Source organism: Hippocampus comes, unplaced genomic scaffold, assembly GCF_001891065.2.
Source record: "Hippocampus comes isolate QL1 unplaced genomic scaffold, H_comes_QL1_v1.1 scaffold17, whole genome shotgun sequence".
Taxonomy (NCBI): Eukaryota; Metazoa; Chordata; class Actinopteri; order Syngnathiformes; family Syngnathidae; genus Hippocampus; species Hippocampus comes.
The window spans coordinates 1,510,208-1,533,712 of NW_017805002.1; the positions used below are offsets into that span (position 1 = coordinate 1,510,208).

Genomic DNA, 23,505 nt, shown 5'->3' on the forward strand with positions numbered 1-23,505 from the left:
CTTCTTTCAGTAGTACATTGACTTGACCGTTGTGGTATCCCGCCCCCTGCAGGAGGCTGTTCAGTGTGTGGACGAGCTGGTTTCAGCCCCCCAGTTGCACACCTTTGTGCGCGTCGGAGTGGAGTCGACGCTGGAGCGCAGTCAGATCACACGGGATCACATGGGACTGCTCTTCTTTCAGCTGGTGCAACAGAGAGTACTGCCAAAAGACCAGTTCTACAAAGGGTCAGTCCGTCGGTATCCCTCACACTCATGATGCACACTGTACAGGCTTAGAATGAAAATAACGGGACCTGCCTCCCTTCCTACCCAATTGCCTACCTAACTTTTTAGGTACCTACCGACCCAAAGAGCTTATACCTAGCTAACTACTTACACCCCACCTCTGAGGTGGGCAATTTACAACATTTTGCCAGTCCGTCATTCGACATTTGACCATCAGGCTGGGCCACACATTTTGCGAACCAACCGTATATATCAAGGCTCGAAATAAGCGGTTTGGCATCACTGTTTGCAATGTAAAATGTGCATTTTGTCCCTCAAATGAACACACTGAAGAGTAAAACTGAATGGGCTGGTGTTTATGTGGCAAAATGCAAAGCTGCCAAATGTTACAGAATCACAGAGTGAACGATAACTTGTTATGCCCGTCACACATCGAGTGATTTCCAAAAACACACACACACACACACACACACACACACACACACACATACAAAAATTCCGATACTTGTAATGTGGAATATTTGTCTTATTCTTTATTAGTTGGTCTGAGCTCATAAACGCACAGCCATGAACCTGCTGTAATATTGTGTTTCATGCTAAAATGCTAGCTGCTCAAGTAACATTTTTTAATGCCTTATGCTTTTTATACAAGAAATGCGAATTTTATGATTAAATTTATATTTGGTGAAATAGACCACTGAAGAATGGTCGAGACCAGTGGTTCTCAACCTGGGTTTGATCGAACCCCAGGGGTTCGGTGAATCAGTCTCAGGGGTTCGACGGAGCCTCTGCCATGGAAGTTAAGACACAGCCGACTCAACATATCAATTAGTTATGACCTGCCCACTTGGCCATCACTGGCTGTGGATGATCACATGACATTGCTTGTCCAATCAGTGCTGCGGGAAATTTAGTTCCCTCAATATTCAGTGTGTGACTGTCATGATAGTACATGGTGTGATTTTATTTTTTTTTTTAACACGACCTTTTCATGTTTTAACACATGCTATGTCGAGCAAAAAAAAAAAAAAGGGGGTTGGATGAATACTGTATGTCCAACATGGATTTACATGCATCACGGAACGTGATGTGACTTGGCGTCCTATCTGCATGATTTGTCATGTCAAGTTGTGCAACTCTCGTCTCGCACCGGCCAAACTGAATGAACACTTCTCTCGAATCATATTTTTATTTTTCACTAAGGGTTCAGTGGATCTGCATATGAACTGGTTGGGTTTGGTACCTCTAACAAGGTTAAGAAACACTGGTCTAGACAAAATACAGTTTCCTCTTTGCAGTGTGGATTTAAAAAATAAAATCTGTTGATTATTTGTTATTGGGTGAGATGTATATATCCCAAAATCCACAGTTATTCTATGCAATCTTCAGTAGGATACTCGAATACTGAAATAATCAACCGCTGCAGCCCTCCATTCAACTGCACCATTACATTGTTATATTTTTATTGTTTAATAAAACCATTGCTTGAGGTACTTGGGATTAACCGAGAAAAAAAAAACTGTCCTCAAAATTTGTAATTTTGCTCCTCAAATGAAGTGCATGCACACGTAGTGAATGTTTTTTGTCAGGGTGTGTTGCAAACAGTTGCGGAGACATTCGCCGGGCATTCCCAAACAGTTTTAGTTGTTGCGAGAAGTTTCTCTTGTCACCATCAAATTTTGAACAGGTTCAACATTTAGTTGGATGAGAAAAACTGTTGGACACCGTGGATATTGTTGAATTTGCACATTGGCAAGCGATTATTCATAGCTTTTAAAGTTGGAGAAGGGCTACAATTTCGCTCACTTTGTGCTTTCAGGTTTGCTGACATACTGGAGCAGGCGGATGATATGGCTATCGACATTCCGCATATCTGGCTGTACCTGGCCCAGCTACTAACCCCCGTGCTAAAGGACGGATGTTTCTCGATGAGAGAGCTCTTCAGGTGCCACCCCTGCGGTTTGATGAGAAGAATCAATGTGCCGTAGTTGAACACAGTGGTTTTGAAAATGCTTTTGTGTCCACAGTGAATTACGCAAACCTTTGTTAGCTGTGGGAAGAGCAGGCATTCTCATATCTCAAATACTGCACATACTATGCAAACAAATGGTAAGCGACATTTTCATCTGATGTTTAAACCTGCTTGCTGGTGCATGCGGACAAAGATAACTGTTTGATAGACAGATAGTGCAGATGTGGGGGGTCTCTGTTGGGGGATTTTATTAACAGATTACATCCGTCTATTTTGTATCACGCTTGATGTGCATTTTGAACGTCGGACATACCACACGCTAACAATTCCATCCAGTCTCGTCAACGAAAACTCACATAAGTCACGTCATATTTTCGCCGTCAAAGAGCCACGTTTAGCTCGTCATCGTCACGTTATCATTCTAAAAAAAAAAAGGCGGGGCGTTAATGAAATAATTTCATTAAAACAAAACTGTATCACAACAGCTCTGATCGCAAGCTGCAATTGCAGACTGCTGACTACTAACAAATTCCGATGATGGAGGTCACGCATGACTGTAGGTTAAAGGTGACCTGCTTTTTTATTTGATTTTTTTCAAAATACTTTTTTTGTGAAAGTGAAGCAGGTAGGACGCTTAGGGTGCAGTGCACACTAACACATAAATATCTAAGAATAATAGACACACACAACCGGTCATCACGATCGACTGGTTGGGCAACCCTGCCTGATGGGGATGAACAGCAATTAGTTTGAGCACAGTCTCTATTAGCGGAAATGATTTAAGGCAAAATAAGTGCTGTTTCAGAGCTGAAATTTCTTATTGATGTATTATAATGAATGCAATTGTTATCGTGTGGTTTTATTAACAGCAGCTCGTCTGTGTGATTTATCCTCACGTTTTTCCTTTTTCTTCATTAATTGATCCATAATGCATTCCGATTGTCTCCTCAGAGCCATAGAGCTGTGGGTTCTCTGTGGAGGGAATCTGACCTCAGCTGGTCTGACTTCCTGCCGGAGGGAGAAGATGTCCAGGCCTTTCTCTCACAACAGGTACCCCCACCCGCTTCTGTGACCATCACATAGCTGCGGTCAACAGAATTATCTTTGTTGCACTGACGCTGACCTCGTGCAAACAGAAGCTGGAGTTCATCCTGTCGGACGCTACGGACCCTGGAACAGCTCTTGCCAAAAAGACTCTGTCCGCTGAGGAGCTAAGACAGCAGCTGGAGAGGCTCCTGCTGGCGGACATGGCCAGCGATGAGCAGATCTTTGACTGGGTGGAGGTATGTAGCGGCCCTCACAGAGTTCTTAAGGGGAGCTGCTACTCCTCGCAAATATACATAACTTGTGTGGAATTTGGGAACTATTAGCTATTATTTTGTTGTATAAACAGCAACAGGTGACAGGTTAGTGGAGGAGCATTTAATGGTTTTGCCTAGATGAAGCAAGATATATTATTGTGGTTAAGAATTATTTTTAGACCAATTGGGTGAAATTAGGTCATTTCCCACAACACACCTGTTAATCTTCACCTCACACTAATTAATGTGCGACGGCACAGTGGGTGGGAATTACTGATGTATGTTTGTGAAGTATTATGTAGTGTTTAAGAACACATTAGACTTATTTGTGCTTTACGTGCCACCCAGGCAAACCTGGATGAACATCAGATGAGTTCGTCGCCCTTCTTGAGGGCGCTGATGACAGCCGTGTGCAAGGCAGCGGTGAAAGGTAAACCCAGTCTTCTATTTCTTCACACACTCACTCACTCACTCACTCTCTTGCTTATTTGGCAGACATTGGCACCAACTGTCAAGTAGACACAGCCATCATCCAGAGGAGACTCCCCGTATTACTCAAGTACCTTAACTCAGACACTGAGCGACAGCTGCAAGCACTTTATGCACTTCAGACGCTGATAGTCTCCCTCGATCAGCCTCCCAGTAAGTGCTCCATCGTCACTTGGGATGCTGCAAGTGTCCGCCTAACAGGTTACTTTAGCTCGTGCTCGTTAGTTTACCTTGACTTCTGTCATCCTCAGAGTAAGTGCCTCTTAATTTTTAACGTCTTCACCCACTGACTCGCAAAAGCTTTTCACTAACTACCACCTTTCCTTCAGATACAAGTTAAATCTATTCCATGTTCCGTGACCACTCTGAACACTCATGTATATTAGGGGTGGAACATTTTTTGAAAACAGTAAAAACAGGTTGATTCAACATCAACAATTTCGCTTCATTGCCACAGCTTTCCCTTCAATCCTTTTGCACTTTTTTTTCCCCTCCCTCATGAGTGCTAACCCAAGTTGCTGGCGTGTATGGTTATGGCGGGGCATCATGAACTGTACGTGCGTACGGACGTGCGTGCACATGTGCGTGTGTGTATCCGGAGGTGGGAGTCGAAACTCCTTCTGACAGGGGATTCTGCCAGATGCTCCCAACAAACCCTCACAAACATTTGGGTCTGCCAGTTCGGTCCGGCATCTTCGGCATGAAATCCGATGATACTCCCACAAAGTCAATCATCGAACTGCGGCCAGAGGTGTCCTATGCCAAGTCCACATCTGTTTGAACTTGGTGTTCATTCTGGACGATCCATGATGAACACAGAAGTCCAATAACAAAACACCACCCGAGTTCTGATCTCACTGTGATTGCCCACATGAGTATTGAATTCCTCAGCAGAACGAGGGAGACCCCAGAGGGAGCGCTCTCCAGCACACCCTCCAAGGACTCTTAAAAAGGTTGGATACTCTGAACTGCTGTTTGGTGCATAGCCACAAACAGTCAGGATCTGTCCCCCACCTGAAGGCGGACGGAGGCTACCCTCTCGTCCGCTGGTGTGAACCCCATTGTACAGACATTGAGCTGCGGGGCAATGAGTATGCCCACACCTGCTCTGGGCCTCTCGCCATGGGCAACTCCAGAGTGGAAGAGAGTCCAACCCCTCTTAAGAGAACTTGTACCAGAGCCCAGGCTGTGTGGAGGCAAGTCTGACCGACTGTCAAGTCGGAACTTCTCTGCCTCACACACCACCTCGGGCTGCTTCCCTGCAAGAGGGGTGACATTCCATGTCCCTAGAGTTGGCTTCTGCAGCTGGCGATCGGACCACCAAGGTCCCCACCTTTGGCTGCACCCAGTTCACCTTGCACCCGACCCCTTTGGCCCCTCCCATATGTACTGAGCCCATGGGAAGTAGGACCCACGTTGCCTCTTCGGGCTGAGCCTGGCTGGACCCCACGGCTCAAGGCTCGTCAACCAGGCATCCGGCAGTGAGCCCCACTCCAAGATGGAACAATAAATTGTGCAGTGTATCAGAAAATCCTGAAGGAGAACGTCCGTACCCCCAAACTGAAGCGCTATTGGATCATGCAGCAGGTCAATGATCCGAAATACATCAGCAAGTCTACTTCTGAATGGCTAAAAAATAAATAAAATTAAGGTTTTGGAGTGGCCAAGTCCAATTTTGCATTTAAATCCAATTGAGATGCTGTGTTGTGATCTTTAACAGGCAGTTCATGCCCAAAACCTCTCCAATATGGTGGAATTGAAACAATTCTGTAAACAACAGTGGGACAAAATTCCTCCAGGGCGATGTGAAAGACTCATCGCAAATGCTTCATTTCAGTTATTGCTGCCTCGGGTGGCACAACCCGTTATGTTCAGGGGGCAATTACTTTTCCACAGAGGGTCAGAAAGCTTTGAATTTTATTTTTTTTTGTGCCTTAATTAATTGAATTGACATTTGAAAACTGCATTTTGTATTTCCTTGGGATTTCTGAGTGATGTTAAAATTGGTTTGATGTTTGAAACATTTGTGTGTCATACAAAAAAAAAAACAGAAATCAGGAGGGGGGACATACTTTTTCATGGCACTGTATGCATGTCAGCGGTCCAGTGGTTAGCGCGTCTACCTCACAGTGCAGAGGTACTGGGTTCAATTCCAGCTCCGGCCTCCCTGTGTGGAGGTTGCATGTTCTCCCCGGGCTGCGTGGGTTTTCTCCGGGTACTCCAGTTTCCTCCCACATTCCAAAAACATGCATGGCAGTCAGGTTGAACACTCCAAATTGTCCCTCGGCATGAGTGTGAGCGTGGATGGTTGTTAGTCTGTGTGTGCCCTGCAATTGGCTGGCAACTGGTTCAGAGTGTCCCGCGCCTACTGCCCAAAGACGGCTGTGAAAGGCTCCAGCACCCCCCGTGACCCTTGTGAGGATAAGCGGATCGGAAAATGGAAGGATGGATGCATGTATGCATATGTATATATAAGGAGGTGGCAGTGGCCTTCTAAGTGATGTGAAAGTCAGTGAATAATATATTTTTAATTTATTTCTAACAATTTGTAAAAACTTACAATTATCGCAATATACATTAACACTGAATGACAATGTAGTTAGACACGGCGACGGCGTCAGTTGAGGCCATTGGCATGTCGCCTAAGAATATGCCTGTGGTTAATACCTTGTGATGCTGGTTCAGTAATGTGATTAAAAGTGCACAAGCGGCTGCGAAAACACAGATTACTAATTACTTTCCTTAACCCCAATAACAAAATGAATTCTGACAGTTCTGTCTTCGCTGTCTGCCAGACCTCCTGCGGATGTTCTTCGACTGCCTCTATGACGAGGACGTCATTTCGGAGGATGCATTCAACAAGTGGGAGACCAGCAAAGATCCGGCAGAGCAGGAGGGCAAAGGCGTTGCCCTCAAGTCGGTGACGGCCTTTTTCACGTGGCTACGTGAGGCGGAGGAGGAGTCGGAGGACAATTGAGACCTGTACATCCCCGACTTGACAAAATTTTGAACACAAGCGACCTGTTCACGATCGCTGGAATTCCTTTTTTTGCGGTACGGTTCAGAAACATGGCGCCATTTTCAGTTTGGATTTCAATGGCGGAAGCACTAAATACATGTATTATACATAGAAAATATTTTTGTTTTAAATTTTAACTTTACTGTTTTTGTTACTTTTTAAGAAGAGACTTTAAAAAAAAGCAGCAGCATAGGTTCTGGACTCTTTAATTTATTATTTTTTTAAGGACTGCAAATATGAAAGCAAGAACCCGAACAAAAGAAATAACAATGTAATTAAATAATAAGAATGATAACAAAATAATAATTTTTGACCAAGGAATCGAATGGCCTCCCTGGATTCTACACTCTTTGGATTAAAACCGAGTCGCGCAAAACCGTTTTGGAGGTGAAATGGAAGCCAAGCTTGTGGTCAAAATAATCCAAAAAGCAACTCTCAGCCTCTGCTTTTGCTGCTCATGTTGGCGTGTCACGTTCAAGGAGCGATGGAAAACGGACAAACGTTGATGAACAAAGTGGACGCGGAACCAGCAAAATGCCAGAAGGGAGGACGAAGGGAGTAAGGGCACTCATGACAAAAATGCTTGTAATACTTCATCCCTACACAGCTCATTAAAAGCTTGTAAATATATTAAAGATGGAGAGAAAAAATATTTCGAAACTTGGAGGTGATTCTGTATGTGTCTGTCTTCTCAAACCCCCCCTCCCCCATTTGATGGCAAGACACTCAAAACTTAATTGTCCACAAATGTCCATCTCATCCATTTGATCGACACGTTTTATGAGGCCCTCTTTTTAAGAATATTATTCTGACAAATTAATCGCCTTTGACGTGCCTGAAAAAGTAATTTGCGGATAAAATCTGTATACTCAGTGAATACCTGCTTATTTGTAGTTCAGTATTGACGCATTCTCTTTAGGTGTACGTGCAGGTGTGCTATCCTACATATATCACCGAAAAATGTTTGGAGTCTCCTTCGGTCAAAGCGAAAAGAGTATTGCTTTGGCGCCATCTAATGGCTTCTTGGTGCCATGGAACTGAAGTGAGTTGAGGAACTTCATTTAGACAAAAGCGTTCATCTGTAGGCAATTACAGGACAGTATAACCCTTGGGTATGTGTGGGGGTTGGGTGGCCAGTCTGTACTTGTCCCAAAATCCTATAAATTTGTTCATGTCCACGTGTTACTGATGAAATCTTGGCCTTGGCTAATTTAACACACACACATTAAGTGTCTCCAATTTTCAGTTTCTCACCCTTTGGCGTGGAAAAAAAAGGTTGGGGGCGAGGGATAAACTCAGCGATCTTATATTTCTAGGATTTTCCAATAAAGTGTTCACAAAAAAAATCTTGATTTAACATGCAGATTGACCTATGGCAGTTTTCTGATGTATCAAAGAAACAAACAGCAGGAGGTTTAATTCGATGACATGAATTAGATCTTGATGTAACAAGTGATGGACTTTTAAGTTGAACATGATGCACTCACTTGCTTTGGGAGCACGGAAACTTGACCACCTAGAGATTTTTGAAACATATTAAGTGTTATACTGCAGTGCTTTCAATTTGTGAGTGTTTGTGCAAAAGCGTGCGAATGCATGATTGGGGAAATAACTTGAATTTATTGCTGTTTGGGATGTTACTTGGAGATTGAATCCCAAACATATCCATTAACCTCTATTGTTGTCATAATAGTCAGGTGTACTATTCCTTTCCTTCTACAACTCTTTAGTTCCCTTTTGACAACCAATAATTGACATCATCAAACAGTACAACTGTAATATTTGTTTGATAAATGTAGACATTTTCCCTTAAAATTAGTTAAAATAACAAAAATAGTTAAATTGTTCATTTTTATTAGGTCACGTAAAATTTGGTCAATTGGTTTCTTGTAAATAAAATTAAGATCTTTTTAAATATTGAGAAACAATGTCTTAATTTGATTATAGAGTTGGCCAATTAATTATAGATACAATTTTAAAATAATCCATTATTATTAAAAGTAATTTTTCTAGATCCACATTTTAACTTTGTTTTCATCTAATTTCCTTCAGAGGCCCATTATGACTGTAAATCCCCCCAAATAATATAATCGGCTCACATTACATACACACAAATTGACGAATAACTTGTTTTGAAATCAGAGGCCAGTAACAACGTTTTTCAAATATTTTTATTTTACAATAGGATTAATTACACAAAATGCTTTCAATATCTTGTTTTCAAAAATGGAATGCAATTTTGGTATTGAAACAAGAAGTTGATGCACACAATTCTGCGAGCCACATAAAAACAATGTTGCGGGCCGGATTTGGACCTCTGGGCCTTGAATTTGACACCTGTGCCAAGAGGATTAGAAGAACTGTATATAATACACAAAAGTAGCATAAAACACAAAGACCAAATTAATATAATAAACGACATAAAAACATGCATTTTAGGAGTCCCCAAAACAACTTAACGCTTTTGCACAACTCCCATTATGCATAGCCGCAGATTTGAAGTTCTTTCCCCGCCCGCAACCTCAAAATTGGTTTACCACGGTAAATATTGGGGTTGCATTTCTTTCCACAATACCACAATTTTAAAGACGTCTTATTTTGATGCACACGGACATAGATTTATTTGTAAGACAGAACATTGAATGAAACCCCGTTTTTTTGTTCGTTTAACCCTTGTGCGTTGATTTTTTTTTAACGACACATCGGACAAAGGCACCATAATGGAACGGTGGCTTTAAAGTGTAATATCAAAGTCATTTCTAAATCCTTTTTTTTCTTGCGACCACTCAAAATGTTCAGTGGCGTCAGACCTATCCATACATATATAGTTTCGATTTACTTATTGAGGTTGGTGCCCTCTATGGACATCAAAGCAATAAAAAGCAGTATTGTGCTATGGGTATAAGTAACTATCATCTGCATATAAGTAAAAAACAAAAACATTGAATTCGGACTATTCAATATGGACAAGTTAGCGCCTTCAACATGTTAATAGATCATGACATAATTTTAGTTTGTACGTCAACAGTCCTGTTATGGGATGTTTTGGTGCACAAGGGTTAAACTGTAGTTGCCCTTGTTACCTTGAAATAATGAAGTAATTCGACTAGATGGCTCTCTATTACAACAAAGAAGGAGGTGATGATGCTGGGCGAGAGTTGACAGGCAGCGGGCCGCCATGACAGTCGAGACATTGTGACGTCACCAAGCACTCGAACGGGGCGGGGCTCGTAAACAGAGGAATCGAAATAAAGGCTCGTGCACTCATTTTAAACTCGCGAATATCTTCACTTTTTGCACCATAAAGTCCAAGGTAAGTTTGCCTTGCAGTTTCAGGCGAGCTTGGATCGTCTTACGTGGAAATTGTTGCAGCCCGGGGCGGGTTTTTGAAATGCTCTCGCGACGCCATCAGCACCACAGCCGCCGCGTATGTGTGTGACACTCGGTGTATGTGAGTAACATTAACCAGAGGACAAAATGGCGAAATTTGCGATTTTTCTTTCCCCGACGTTAGTCAAGAACCCCAAGAGATCAACCAGGTCGAAATTCTCTGCCGAGCCTCGGGGATTTCGTGTTTTTTGACAGTTTACGTACATTAAACGACGTGAGGCCTCCGTGAATTGAGGTAAATGGCTTTGCCTGTTTGAATCCGCTGCCAGTGGTGGGCCATGAACCAGCTACCCCCCACCACTTGCCATATTCAAATTATTTTTTTGTTGGATTTTTTGGGGGGCCGGGGCTATTGTGTAGATTATGAATTGGCATTTATTTCACCCCAAAATATATAATTTCGTCATTTTTTTCGGCGTTGTACTTAATTTCTCCACCGATTCAAACCATTCCAACTAAACCGCTCTGGAACCATTCAGGATATACGGGGGAACTATTTTTTCACATTTTCAAAATGTAGAATTACTCATTTTCCCTTAATTTCACGTCCTGCCCCCCACCTGAAAATAGTAAAACATTCAAGTGACTTTGATTTTTAATTAATAAAGTTCAACGGACAAATAAGCATGAGTAGTGCCATTCTAAATTCGAAATATTCCGCTCATTCAGGATGTCTGTAACTTTCATTCCCATATTTTCACTGGAAAAATGCACAAATTTACCTATAATTCATGACCAATTCAAAACATTCCAACTGCACAGTATTCCGTTGTTTTACGACTTAAGTGAGCTATTTATCACATTACTTAAATCCCCCCATTTTTGCAATAAAATGTCTACATTTATCACATTTTACCATCTAGTCTCATATTTCAATACAACTGCATGAGAATAATCTCGGAAGCATTCTCATGCACATTTTCTGGGGTTTCTTTTCTCTTTTTTTTCATAAAACTTTCCCAGATCAGGCTCCTGTGATGCCGATTCGCCGAGTAGCAGCAACTCCAACTCAGGAGAAGCCCATCTCGGCCACAGCACAAACAGGTAATGATCATGGAGAGGTAAACCAAGGGCCCGTGAACACACTGTCAGCTCCATGCTTAAACATTGCTAATTTACGACCAGAACTTTTTTGTTTTTTGGTGCACCTTGCACCACAGCTCTTGCATAAACCCGCTTGCTTTTTTAAATTCTGTGTAGTTTTAAATTGATACATTAACTTCTTGAGGAGCACAAAATATTGGCCACACTGTTGGTCCAAGTGCCGATTTCCAAATGAATGCCTACATTTTGTTCGATTTCCATACACATTTCAAATTACACATGTCCAATATGATTGTGTTTACGTACAAGCAACCAATAAAGCGACCCACATTTGCAGGTGACATTTGCATATAATCCACAAGAGTCAGCGCAGAATTAAATAACAATACTTTGTACAGAAGTAATACAAATATTACATGGCCTGGGTTGGCCCTTAAGCCCACACATGGATCTACCTGAGGGTAACGTCAGCCTTACTCCAGCTTCTTTAATGATGGAAAGACCTCTAATATTGCTTATTTAGACCATTTTTACTTGTCTATGCTTTTGCTTCAGTTCAGCATCACAACACGTTTTGTTTAGTTTATGCTGTTTGGGGAGACACAAGTGCATACATCGCACATCTGTACAAAAATCCTTCCTGAGTCACTGAGTCAAAGCATGACAAAATGGTTAATATGGAAGTAATAATAGACATTGTTGCAAGTTACAATACAGAAACATACCAGAATAATTTAACATTTAAGAGAAACAAATTTTAGGGCTGCAATCGAATTATGCGATTCCCCAAAAATGTGGACACAATATCTCTTGTCTCAAAAAGCTTTGGAGGGATATTTTTTTCCACCTGGACTAATGTTATTGAAGTTGCACATACCATGCCATTTAAAAAAAAAAAAAAAGACGATTAGTTAAAATTTGGATCATTTTACGCTTACCAAGGAAGATAAAAGTTCAGTATGTATACTGAACAACAGCTCATTTGCGATTATCAACACAAGATAACACGTTAATTTAAAATAGCCTAACATCAAAACAAATATTGTAATGCTGCTGCAGGTAATCAAGGTTAAACATTTTGAATGGCTTAATTGAACAAGTGTTAAGAAAACAAACTCGTAATAAGAACCTTCACATATGGGCGGCAGCCATGGCACAACTCACTCCGAGTCAGTCAGCATGCACACGACAGCCATCCAACACTACATTCTCATTGGCTGACTCGCATGTCACTCACATGGCCAGACCCCGCCTTTTAAACCCATACACACTCCACGTCACAGGTACTACCGTAAAGCGTGATGAAGGCCTGTTTTTGTTTAATAACACAAAAGCTAATTTATCCTTTTAACTGACCGATCATCAATAGATTACTTGATTCTAAAAATGTTCGATAGCTGTGAAGCAACTTAAAGTGACAACCTAACCTTACGTGATTTCTCTTTTGATGATGGTCAGAGCGCGAAGAGACCCCCGAGGAGTCTCCCTCCATCGGAAGCGAGCAGCCTGTGTCCTCCGTGGACTCCACTGGGAAGTCCGAGGCAAAGGCAGGTGACGCAGCCGAGCCAGCGGAGAATGGCGAGAAGGCGGACGAAGGGGCCGCCGACAAATTGGATGACACGTCAGAGAAAAAAGAGTGAGTTTTTAACAAGCGCGCCAAGCCGCCACAGCGGGGGACCTGCTGCGATATTTCACTTTGATAGCACTTTTATCTGCTACCATGGTCCTTACCTCGCCGGATAATGGCAGGCTGCTCCTCCGTGGTGCGGTGTTCCATTTCCACCGAGAGGTGATTTCAGAATGCAAATCAGATTAGAAACAAAAGGAGGTGATCATGTTTGGTCCAGGGAGGTTTTATTTTATTTTTTAAAGATTAGCCTGAGGAGATCTGAGTCCATGTTCCTGAGTGTGGTAGCCTCTCCTCTACTTATTCTCCTGAACAAATGGGAGTGCACTAGAGTAGCTACTACTTACTTATTAAGACAGATGTTCTCAAATTTTCAGTTTATCCGGACAGAGTGACAAATGCAAGGACTGCGTGGCTGGCCAGTGCGCAACACACTGCTATGTTCTCCTACTAAGGTGAGGATGCGATAGAGATAAGGGTGGGAACCATCACAGTGAAATATCGCTCCTTGGCCTGGATGAGCCACAATCCTCAATTCTTCTCGCCATACCCTCACTTTCCCCTCCAGGCTGAAGGATGGCTACAAGTACAAGAAAGCCAAAGTTAAGAAAGTGAAAAGGACCATCCCGGTGTGGGCCAGCGTCACCGCTGGAAAGAAACTTCCCGTCGCCAACTATGCTGGCACGCACAACAGACTGGACCATCTCCTCATCGAAGCCATTACGGTGTGTATGCACGAGCAGTCATTCCGTCCAGTTTGCTCCAATTTCAAAGAGGTTTCCTGAAGAATCAATTTTAGAGGATTTGGTTTCTGTTCCTACAGCGGTGACATATTTGCACCCGAGTCTGAATTCAACTTTGTCAATCACTAACCTACACTGCAGTAGTAAAGTCGAAATTAACTCACAGAAAATGAAAGTGGACTCAATAAATGTTTATCTTTTGAGGGGTTTTTTGTGGGGGGGACAGGGGTGCGGGTACAGATCCACATTCCAAATTCGGCAGGAAAAAAATTCTGGTAACCACTGAATTTAAAAAGATATCTAATCAATAAGGTACAGGGGGTTTTTAGTCCCTTAACATGACAAAGATTTGAATTCTATGCATTCATTTTACTCTTTTGTAATACCTTGTCCAATAGTATTTGTTAACAACAGAGAGAAATGTTTAAGTCGCTATATGTGCAAAAACGCATGTTTTCAAACACACATTTTAAAGTCCACGGACGTGCAAAAACGCATGAACTGATAAATTCATCTCTAGGTTTAGGCCATATATGTATGCTGTATGCAAGCATTATAGACAACAATACTGTATGTCGGTGATAAATCTGCTAAATTCCGGGCATCGATGATTCTGAAAACGGACAAAATTGGCTGATAATATCGACCAACCGATTCCCAATGGATGACACTAGAGAAGGGCAAGAAGTGTAGAAGGCTTTCCTTCAAATTGTGCCAAAACAGATTCGGGGCTTTAGTTCTTCAGCAAAAGCAACATTAGTGAAACCTACTGGAAGAGTGAAGTCAAAGCAACCTATGTTACGAAAGAGTGAAACATTCACTAGCTCTAATATTTTGGCAATAAAAGTGAAAATAAAAATGATATTGATCAATGTAGTGCTTCAGAAGGCCGTTAATTTAAATGGGTGAAGTTCCCATGAAAAGAAAACATCCAAAATATGTCGGAACCAGCTATCCACTGGACACCATTAGTAACGCACAAAGATCTCCCGCATTGTTCACTCGTTTGGATGCTTTTACCCACATTATCGCCAATGCAACCTGTTAAACTAATGGCAGCCACCAAAGCGTTTCCAGCTGTCAATAAGCGCTGTGGCGTGTGATGCCACAGCGGTTTGAACATCGTAGGTCACGTGATATCACGTGATAGTTCACGTTAGAAGCGCCGAAGCACCATTTTGAACCAGCGTGATTCAAGAAGTCTTAAAGCTTCGTGGTAGCTGTTTCATTTGACCATCACTAGTAGCCATCGCACGTTTATTGCAATCGTGTGCTGATTCCAAACAGTCATCAAATCTATCACTGTTTCATAAAAGATGATGAATAAAATTCACTGATACATACTCAACCTAATGATGCCCAATACAGTTGAACGATTATGGAAACAATAATAATCACAATTGTTGTGTTTGACATTGAAATCCCAATCATTAAAACGATTATTTGTTGATTGGTATTTTTTGTACTACTAAAACTCAACTACTCCAAACTATCATCATAGCCTCATGCCCATTCATCCCTGCACTTTGAACACTATTCTCAAGCACTCTTATTCTTTTTGTCAAATACAAAATAACCTTGTAAAAATCAAATGAAATTCAAGCCTCTTGCATTTTCATTCTGCTACTTCCACGCCTTTTGATGCCTTGCATCGTTGCATACATTGAAGCCTTGAATAAGCATTACCCTTCTCTTCATCATATTCATTTTATCTTATGTTATATTCACAAGTCTTGGGACTTACTGGACTAACCTGGGTCCATAGGGATTGTATATTCGTGCCGTGTTATGTGGAAATATGTATTGGGAAGAATGTGTGCCTTTTGAGGAGTGTTATCTTACCGGTGTGTGCGCGTGCATGCGTGTGAATATTCGTTATTTGAAGTACCATCACTCCCATAGGTGATGTTTTTAAAAAAAAGCAATTTTTGTCTTGAAATATACAATGCTTGTAATACTTTTTAATACTGAAAATGGGTGTATTTTACTGCTTAATTCATGTTCCGTAAATGCAATATTACTCAGAATGCCATGTTTAGACTCGGGAAGCACATAGATACGATTACTGGAAAGACATTTTTTTTGGGTTGACTTACTGTTTTAAGGCACGCTCAGGGAGGGCAGAATCACATATGTAACATACTTGGTAGGCAATGTCAGGAACTTGTAAACGCACCGCTCCGTTCTGCACTTTAATCGTTTTATTTTCATTACGTTTTGAAGATCGCACGAAGCCAAAATCAATCAGAATTTAATTTTGTTTACTCATCCAGGTCTAGTGTGATAATAGGGGCTGTTTGTCAAATTTAAAACTAAACCTTGAGTTCCTTGTCCATCCTCTTCTTCTACATGTGGGTAGGCATGAGCCATATCTAAACTTCCTTTCTGTTTAGTCATTTAATCACAGGTCTGGAGTTTCCTACCAGTCAGTCATAAAGTACATTGCCAAAAAGTGTCCTGAAATGGAGCTGGACAAGAAGAAGTTTCACATCAAGAAGGCGATGAAGAAGCAGCTGGAGAAGGGCACCATCAAACAGGTGACTTGAAGCAGACAAATCAAGACAGAAATTTAAACCATCCCTCGCAGCTCGTTGCAACCCACGTTTCCTCTGTTGTGGTCTTAGCTGAAGGGCAAAGGCCTCACGGGAACTTTCACCATCGGAAAGCTGACCTCCGCCTCCAAAGTAAGTGCCTGTTGCTGCAGCAATTGAAGTCACAAGTGCTGATGATGGTGTGTGTTGTAGAAAGCCAGCTCAAAGCAAGAGGCTCTGGGAGACGCTCTGCCGCTCATCATTACACGTCTGTGCGAGCCCAAAGAGGCTTCATACCTACTGATTAAGAAGTACCTGGAGCAGCACTTTCCCAGCCTTAACATCGAGAACAGGTGTGGTCGTGTATGTCGGGCGTTGCCTTTGTTCTGAAATGCCAGAAAATGGGTGTGAGGTTTAACTCACACTTCTCCTGCCCTGTTGTTTAAAAAGCAATTGTTGCCGTATCTCGTTTTCCCATTGTATTGTATCTGCTGATGTCACGTGTTATCTGATTGAAAAATGTGTGAAAGCAAAATCTCACTTTGCTGGGTTATGTATCAAATGCTAAATCTTCTGTTGTGGCACTTTTGCTTAATGTAAATTCACTCATTTGCTCCCAGGCCAGAAGTCCTGAAATCGGCCCTGGTGAAGGCGGTGGAGCGGGGACAACTCGAGCAAATTACAGGCAAAGGAGCTTCTGGAACCTTCCAGGTAAGGTCGTCCCCATTTATATACATCTAAGTACAGTCAGCCTTTATGAAAATTTACAAGTAATACAGGCATTGCTAATGGTTGAAACCCTAAGCAAATACGACACTATGATCCCAGTCTGAGAACTCTGTTGTATACGACCTGTAAAAATGGCAATTGTAAAGAGTCTCTTAATAAGAAAAATAGCATTCTACAGTGTACTTTTTGAAAGCATACAGTAACAGCATAATGGCAAACAATGTAAAGAGTTCAACAGTTTGTGCCCCATGATAATTCATTGGGCATTTGTGCCGTTCCTTGGCGCAGGCCGAGGTCACTATAATACATGTGTATATATAATAAATATATGAAGAAGATGGTTGCAGTGAGATTCACAGAGGATAAATAATATATGCCTGTAGATACTGTTGTATGCTCTGTCTGCTTTTGTCACTGCAGGTGATTAAATATAAGTTGTTGAAAAGGTATATAATTACTGCCACATTGATGCTAGTTTTGTTCACTCAGTGTTGTTAGCAAAGAAAGTTAAGTGCTTTGATGAAATGCACCACTTTTAGTTCTCTTGACGTAGATAGGCATGAGTTTTTAGGTGAATAGTTATTAACTGTGGGGCGGCACGGTGGTCGACTTGTTTGCATGTCCTCCTCACAGTGCAGAGGTGCAGAGTTTGGTTTTCTCTGGGTATTCCAGTCTCCTCACACATTCCAAAAACTTGCATGACAGGTTAATGGAACACTCTAAATTGTCCCTAGGTGTGATTTTGAGCGCACATAGTTGTTCATCTATGTGTGCCCTGCGATTAGCTGGCAACCAGTTCAGGGTGTCCGCCGCCTACTGCACAGAGACAGCTGGGATAGGCTCGAGCATGCCCACGACACTCGTGAGGATTAGCGGATTAGAAAATGGATATTTATTAATTGGGTTCCATACAAAAATGTGTGAGGTAGGGGGTTTGTTATTGATGAATTGTGAATAGGTGAGAGTTAACTGTCATCACGAAAGGAATGATAAAAACCGCCTTTCGTGACCCATAAGTAAATCCCACCATTTGTTCGCAGCTGAAGCGTACTGGCAACCAAGTGCTTCTGAAGGGAGGCACCTTGGAGGATGCCATTTTAGCGGCCATCACAGCCATGAACGAGCCCAAGACGTGTAGCACTACTACTTTGCGCAAGTATCTGGTTGATGCCAACAAGGACGCCAAGGAGTACCAGCTTGGTGAGACTCTGGCCCCCTCTAGTGGCCATGCTTGTAAAACCACTCCATCGCCAGTCATGTTTGTTTATTAGGGAAGACAAAGAGTGTGTGTGTGTGTGTGTGTGTGTGTGTGTGTGTGTGTGTGTGTGTGTGTGTGTGTGTGTGTGTGTGTGTCTCTCTCTCTCTCTCTCTCTCTCTTTCTTTCTTTCTTTCTTTAGTGGCCAATCTGAGAAGGACTCTAACCAAGTGTAAAGTCCTCGGCTGGATGGAACAGATCACCGGTCACGGTTTCACAGGGACATACCGGCTCTGCTTCCCGTTCTACCCAAGGTAACGCTTCTTGTTTCGAAAGTGAAATAAATAGCTCCTGTCTTTTGCTGTAATGTTTGTTATAGTTCAGAACAAGAAGTTTGAGCCATTTGGTTATCTTCATATTGCTTCACATTTGAATTAGATGGATGGACGCCTGCTTCAAGTAGCGTTTGTATGAGGAGATCTGTCATAATTCCAAACCAACATTTTAACAGACAACAAACACAGGAGCATTGCGTCTTTGCTTTCACAGTAGTCGACAATTGAAATATAAATATTGAAACTGGGATAAAATATTTGTAAAATGGGGATTCACAATCTTGGACTTGCAGATGATGTGTCAATGTTGCGGATGTCCAGGAGCTCCCTATGATTCTAAAATAATAAGCATATTGTCTTCACGACGACTGAGGTAGATGTGCTCACCACTACCCCACTTCAGAAAAAAGAAATACTCTAGGTCAGGGGTCCCCAACCGCCGGTCCGCCGGGCATTTGGTACCGGGCCGCACAGAAAGAACTTGCCTTAATTCCGTTTTATTTATTTCGGAATACGAAAGATGTTTTATTTTGAAAACTTACCGGATTCTCTGTTACATCCGTCTGTGTCCAGCTTGACACGCGTCAAGCCACGCTTCTCCGTAGCGTGACCAATTAGGCTAAAAACAAACACTGGAGCTCGCAAAATGAGTAAAAAAACTGCTGGAGATCGCAAATGACGGCGGCCTTAAAAGTATGTTCGAGACAACTGGATTAAAGTTATGGCTGAATACTCTGAGATCGCCACAATAGCACTGTTGCTATTTCCGACATCCTACCTGTGTGAGGCGGGGGGTTTCTGCAGCAACGGCGACGAAAACAAAATTACGAAGTAGACTGGACATAAACCACACACTTGAGGTGTCATTGTCTCTCCTATTACCCCGAGATGGGACCGTCTGGTTGCAGAAAATCAAGCTCGGTGCTGTGGTAAGTCGTCATTTTCATGCACTTTGAATTTGCGTTGTATCGTATTTTGAAGGCATTAAACATTGCCATCGCGATCGGAGTGTTGCGGCCAGATTAGACGCTCCTTGTGTTTATTATTATATTTCGAAAACACCACAGTTTTCATGCAGCTCATACCATATTATTTTGTTGTATTATTTCCGCCACACCTTAAATGCCGGTCCCTGAAAATATTGTCTGACATATACCGGTCCGTGGGGCAAAAAAGGTTGGGGGCCCCTGCTCTAGGTCTCCATTAATTTTTTTTGCTTGTGTTCAGCCCAACTACGCTTTACCCGGACAAATTCAACAAGGTGTCCACCAAGCCCTCCTCCAGGTCCAGGCGGAGAGCTGCATCTGACGAGGACGACTCCGAGGAGGAGGAAGAGAAGGAGGAAGAAGAAGAAGAGTCTGAGGAAGAAGCCCCCGTGCGGAAAAGGTGCTAATTCAAGTGCCATGTTTCTCAATGGCTGTCTCCCTGGGATTTTTTTATTTTTTTTATACACGTTAAGGACAAAGAATTGTTGACAACTGAGGCACATGAAAACCGAGGTTCCACTGAACAAGGTTGTTCTAATAGTCAAGATTCCTAGACACCAGTTCATATTTTGACCATCTTGCTGCCTCTTATAGATCTGTTTTCAGCAAGGAGTTGGGGAGTGTCACTGGGGAAAAAAATGTAAAATTGAACCTCAATTTAAAGGACTAAATGGGGGGAGGGATTGCCAGTTAAAGCCGATTGTATATTACATCTAAGTCAATCCACATTAACCCTATTGGTACATGGAGAGAGGATAATGGCATGCATCTTGTCATGTTCATAAACCAGGAGTTTAGAACTTCTTATTTTCACCTCCATTCTGATTAGATGCTTTAGACAAGGGCTTTACAAAAATAATAATAATAAATAAACGTACTCGATCAAAACAAGCCTATTCCAGAGGTACATCCACAACTGGCACCTGAGTTAAAAAAAAAAAAAAAAAAAAAACAGCCATAGCTAATCTTTGGAAGATATGACACACTCCTTTTGAGCTGTGCACTTCGAGTGACACTATGGTAATATCCGTGCTTTCCATTCCCTTTGATGGGACAATTGCCCCTACAAATATGTCCCTCGTATATGTACATACATTGCTTTTAATGGGAAATCACCCCTGTCAACCGAGCCACCCCATTGACGTACTTTTTAGCTTGCTCTATTCGACAGTAAATCTGTTTATTAGAGCTCGTACTTGCACCCAAAATCCGCTTTCAGTATTCGTTAAGGATGTAACGATATCCAAACGTCTCTATACAATATTGTTACGACCCTTCCACATGATGGTAACGAAGGAAGGGTCTGAGATACGTGTGGGAGTTGGAGAGCAGTAAAAAGTGATGTGCTGACATGGTTTAGGTTGTCTAACACAAATGAGTACTCGCAAGGGGGGGGGGGGGACAGTTTAACAGGGTTCACACTACATGAGATGACTAAGTTGGAGTGAACACTTCCGAATCCCATTGCTTCTTTATGTTTGGAGGCACAATGGCATGGTCGAGGTATACTTTCTGATTTGTTACTTATTTAATTTTTTAATCAAACATTTTATCGAAGGCATTTTCTATTTATCAATCACGTGTCTATCACAAAACATATTGAATTATCCACCCAGCCCCAAAATAAATACACATATATAAAATATTAGACTCAAACAATGATTTTAAATTTGTGTTGTCATGGCAAACAATCAAAGGTAAAACGAGCGGCAGCATATCTGCAACACTGTGAGGCACAACAGGTGTTGATATTTGGCTTTAATTCAATCCCACTTGAAAAGTAAAGCATAAAGTGGACATTTGTGGCGAAAGTAATAATTCTGACACACGGTGGATTTGAAACACACGTCAGTCACGTTGACGTCATCTTTGTTTTTAACGGCCAGTTGGTCTATTCGAGTCTCCACCGATTCATGCACAGACCTGCCATTTATTTATGATGACAGCAAGCCATAAACACATGACAAATGCCTGTTTGATGATGGCGACGGTAAACAGCGCTGTAGCAAATTTTGGTTAATTTTGTAATTAACAGGCTTTGAAAAGTACTGTACAAGTGGGGGGGGGCACTTTGAGTGGACTGGACACTATTCTGTCCGTTGAATTTGAGGTCAGCTGGATCCGGGCCCGTTAAATCGAAGTTCCACTGTAATAGTGTGACCTTTGACCCGTGAATATTCGAAGGATTGCTCTAATATGGATTTGGACGCAATTTGGAACATGCCATGATCTATTACAAACCAATTCTAGCGCAGCAGTGAAGTCTTATTTACAGTAAATATTTCTTTGACAACTGCTTGAAGCCCAACAGTCCAATGAAAAACACGAAGATGATCTATTCTCACACGACGCAATTAGTAACCTCAAAACGTCATATGACTGTTCACTTGTAAACATAATGGCCTCAGTAATTTCTATTACTAACTATCTGCAAGCCACCAGTTGAGAAGTCGGCCACTTGAGTCACAGTGACTTGTTTTGACCTGCCCGCAGATCCACAAAGAGACCCCCTCCCAGGGTCCGCCATCCCCCTGCTGCCAAGAAGGCCAGCAGAGGACGAGGACGCCCATTGGCCAAAACATCTCCTGCCAAGAAAGCGGCAGCCAAGAAGGTGACTAAGGCCAAGGTGTCAGCTTCCAAAGCCACCACTCCCGTCAAGAGGCAAGTGGTTGCCAAGAGGACAAAGACGCCCGCTGTCAAACGCTTGAACAAGCGGGGCTCCAAGCGACCCGCCACTCCGGAAGAATCCCCAAGTGAAGAGCACCCCAAGGAAAAGGAGCAGGAGCCCAAATCAGAAGTGCAGCCCGTGGCGCCGAAGAAGCGGGGCGCTGCCAAGGGTTCTAAGCCGACAACGCCGGCCAAGCGACCCACCAAAAGGGGCAGCGCAAAGCTTTCCAAGCAGGAAGACTCCGCTCCTAAGGAACCTGAGGAGGCAGAGGAGCCTGAAGCCAAGAAACCGGCGGGCAGACCTGCATCTCTGCGCTCCTGGGCCAAGGCCAGCGGTCAGCCCCCCGCCAAAAAAGCAGCACCTGGTGACAAGCGTTCCCCCCGGAAGTCCAAGAGAGGAAAGAACTGAGGAACTCCCCACACCTCCCCAGCCCACCTTGTCTGCCACCACGGCCGCTTTCATCAGTGCTCCCCTCTTTGTCTTCACCCTTTATAAATGGGGCAGTATTTTATTTTTTTCCCACCATAGTAGAAGAAAGGGTTGTACCATGAATTTCCTTTTTAACCGGTGTGTAGGGATGTGGTGCACTTAAGCTTGTGCCTGACATCCTGGAACTCAAGCAATGTAGTTTCCTTTTTGATTTTGAAGAAGTTACCTGGTCTGCTCCATGTTGGCACCTGGTGTTTTTCCACGAAGCAACATGGTCATTTTAATTCAGACCCACAGCCTGTTCTAACACTGTGGTTCAGAGAAGCAGACGTTCCCCCAGAATGTGTTGCCTGTTTCCCCCCCCCCAAAAAAGGTTATGGACACGTCACTGTTCTACTTATACTGTTCTACTTATACTGTTCGTCAAACCATCAAGTGTCCCATTGGTTTTTGTTTTGTTTTTATATGTATGTATATGCGTGCGTGCGTGTGTGTGTGTCTCTGATAGAAAACTGGTTTTAATGCTTCACAGCTGTAATTCGTGCGCAGCTCCGTGTTGTGAATAAGGAAAAAGATGCTTAGTGTAGCATCTCCATCCCCCTGCATGCATGTTTATTCTTTGTGTTAAGATTTTTTCCAAGTAATAAAATTGCTCTTTGTACAACACTTGTTTTTTTGTTCTCCCTTAATATTCCTTCATCAACTGTACACAAGAACATGTAATCAAACCCATAGTGATAATGTTTCGGTTAACTGTACCTGTACTTTGATATAATGAATTTAGATTTTCTCACATTTTCATGTTAGGTTGTTGTGTTTTTT

The 23,505-nt window shown here is 42.5% G+C and overlaps 3 protein-coding genes across 9 annotated transcripts in view; all 3 read left to right on the top strand.

Annotated features, from left to right (window-relative positions):
- The window catches only part of eif4g3a (eukaryotic translation initiation factor 4 gamma, 3a), a 57,489-nt gene extending 49,819 nt beyond the window's left edge, over positions 1 to 7,670 (top strand). For all 5 annotated transcript variants that reach the window (XM_019856646.1, XM_019856670.1, XM_019856639.1 and 2 more), the window contains 8 exons: positions 53 to 225; positions 2,045 to 2,170; positions 2,253 to 2,334; positions 3,149 to 3,247; positions 3,334 to 3,480; positions 3,847 to 3,928; positions 3,994 to 4,140; positions 6,783 to 7,670. In XM_019856646.1, coding sequence (XP_019712205.1) covers positions 53 to 225; positions 2,045 to 2,170; positions 2,253 to 2,334; positions 3,149 to 3,247; positions 3,334 to 3,480; positions 3,847 to 3,928; positions 3,994 to 4,140; positions 6,783 to 6,964 — 1,038 coding nt within the window. In that variant the 3' untranslated portion in view covers positions 6,965 to 7,670. The remainder of the gene's footprint in view (positions 1 to 52; positions 226 to 2,044; positions 2,171 to 2,252; positions 2,335 to 3,148; positions 3,248 to 3,333; positions 3,481 to 3,846; positions 3,929 to 3,993; positions 4,141 to 6,782) is intronic.
- Positions 7,671 to 10,218: 2,548 nt separating this feature from the next.
- hp1bp3 (heterochromatin protein 1, binding protein 3) lies at positions 10,219 to 23,349 on the top strand. Of its 3 annotated transcripts, none has more exons than XM_019856696.1 (13): positions 10,219 to 10,319; positions 11,360 to 11,440; positions 12,899 to 13,076; positions 13,445 to 13,522; positions 13,636 to 13,792; positions 16,204 to 16,347; positions 16,435 to 16,494; positions 16,555 to 16,694; positions 16,962 to 17,052; positions 18,111 to 18,270; positions 18,468 to 18,579; positions 19,828 to 19,986; positions 22,080 to 23,349. In XM_019856696.1, the coding sequence occupies exons 2-13, from the start codon at positions 11,374 to 11,376 to the stop codon at positions 22,660 to 22,662; spliced, it is 1,929 nt and encodes a 642-aa protein (XP_019712255.1). In that variant the 5' UTR covers positions 10,219 to 10,319; positions 11,360 to 11,373; the 3' UTR covers positions 22,663 to 23,349. The 3 variants fall into 3 exon arrangements, with proteins under 3 accessions (XP_019712255.1, XP_019712273.1, XP_019712265.1); XM_019856706.1 differs by lacking the exon at positions 10,219 to 10,319 and adding an exon at positions 10,331 to 10,631; XM_019856714.1 differs by lacking the exon at positions 13,445 to 13,522.
- The window catches only part of kif17 (kinesin family member 17), a 35,218-nt gene continuing 35,052 nt past the window's right edge, over positions 23,340 to 23,505 (top strand). The window contains exon 1 of the mRNA XM_019856682.1: positions 23,340 to 23,352. The gene's annotated coding sequence lies outside the window, so the exon portion shown is untranslated. The remainder of the gene's footprint in view (positions 23,353 to 23,505) is intronic.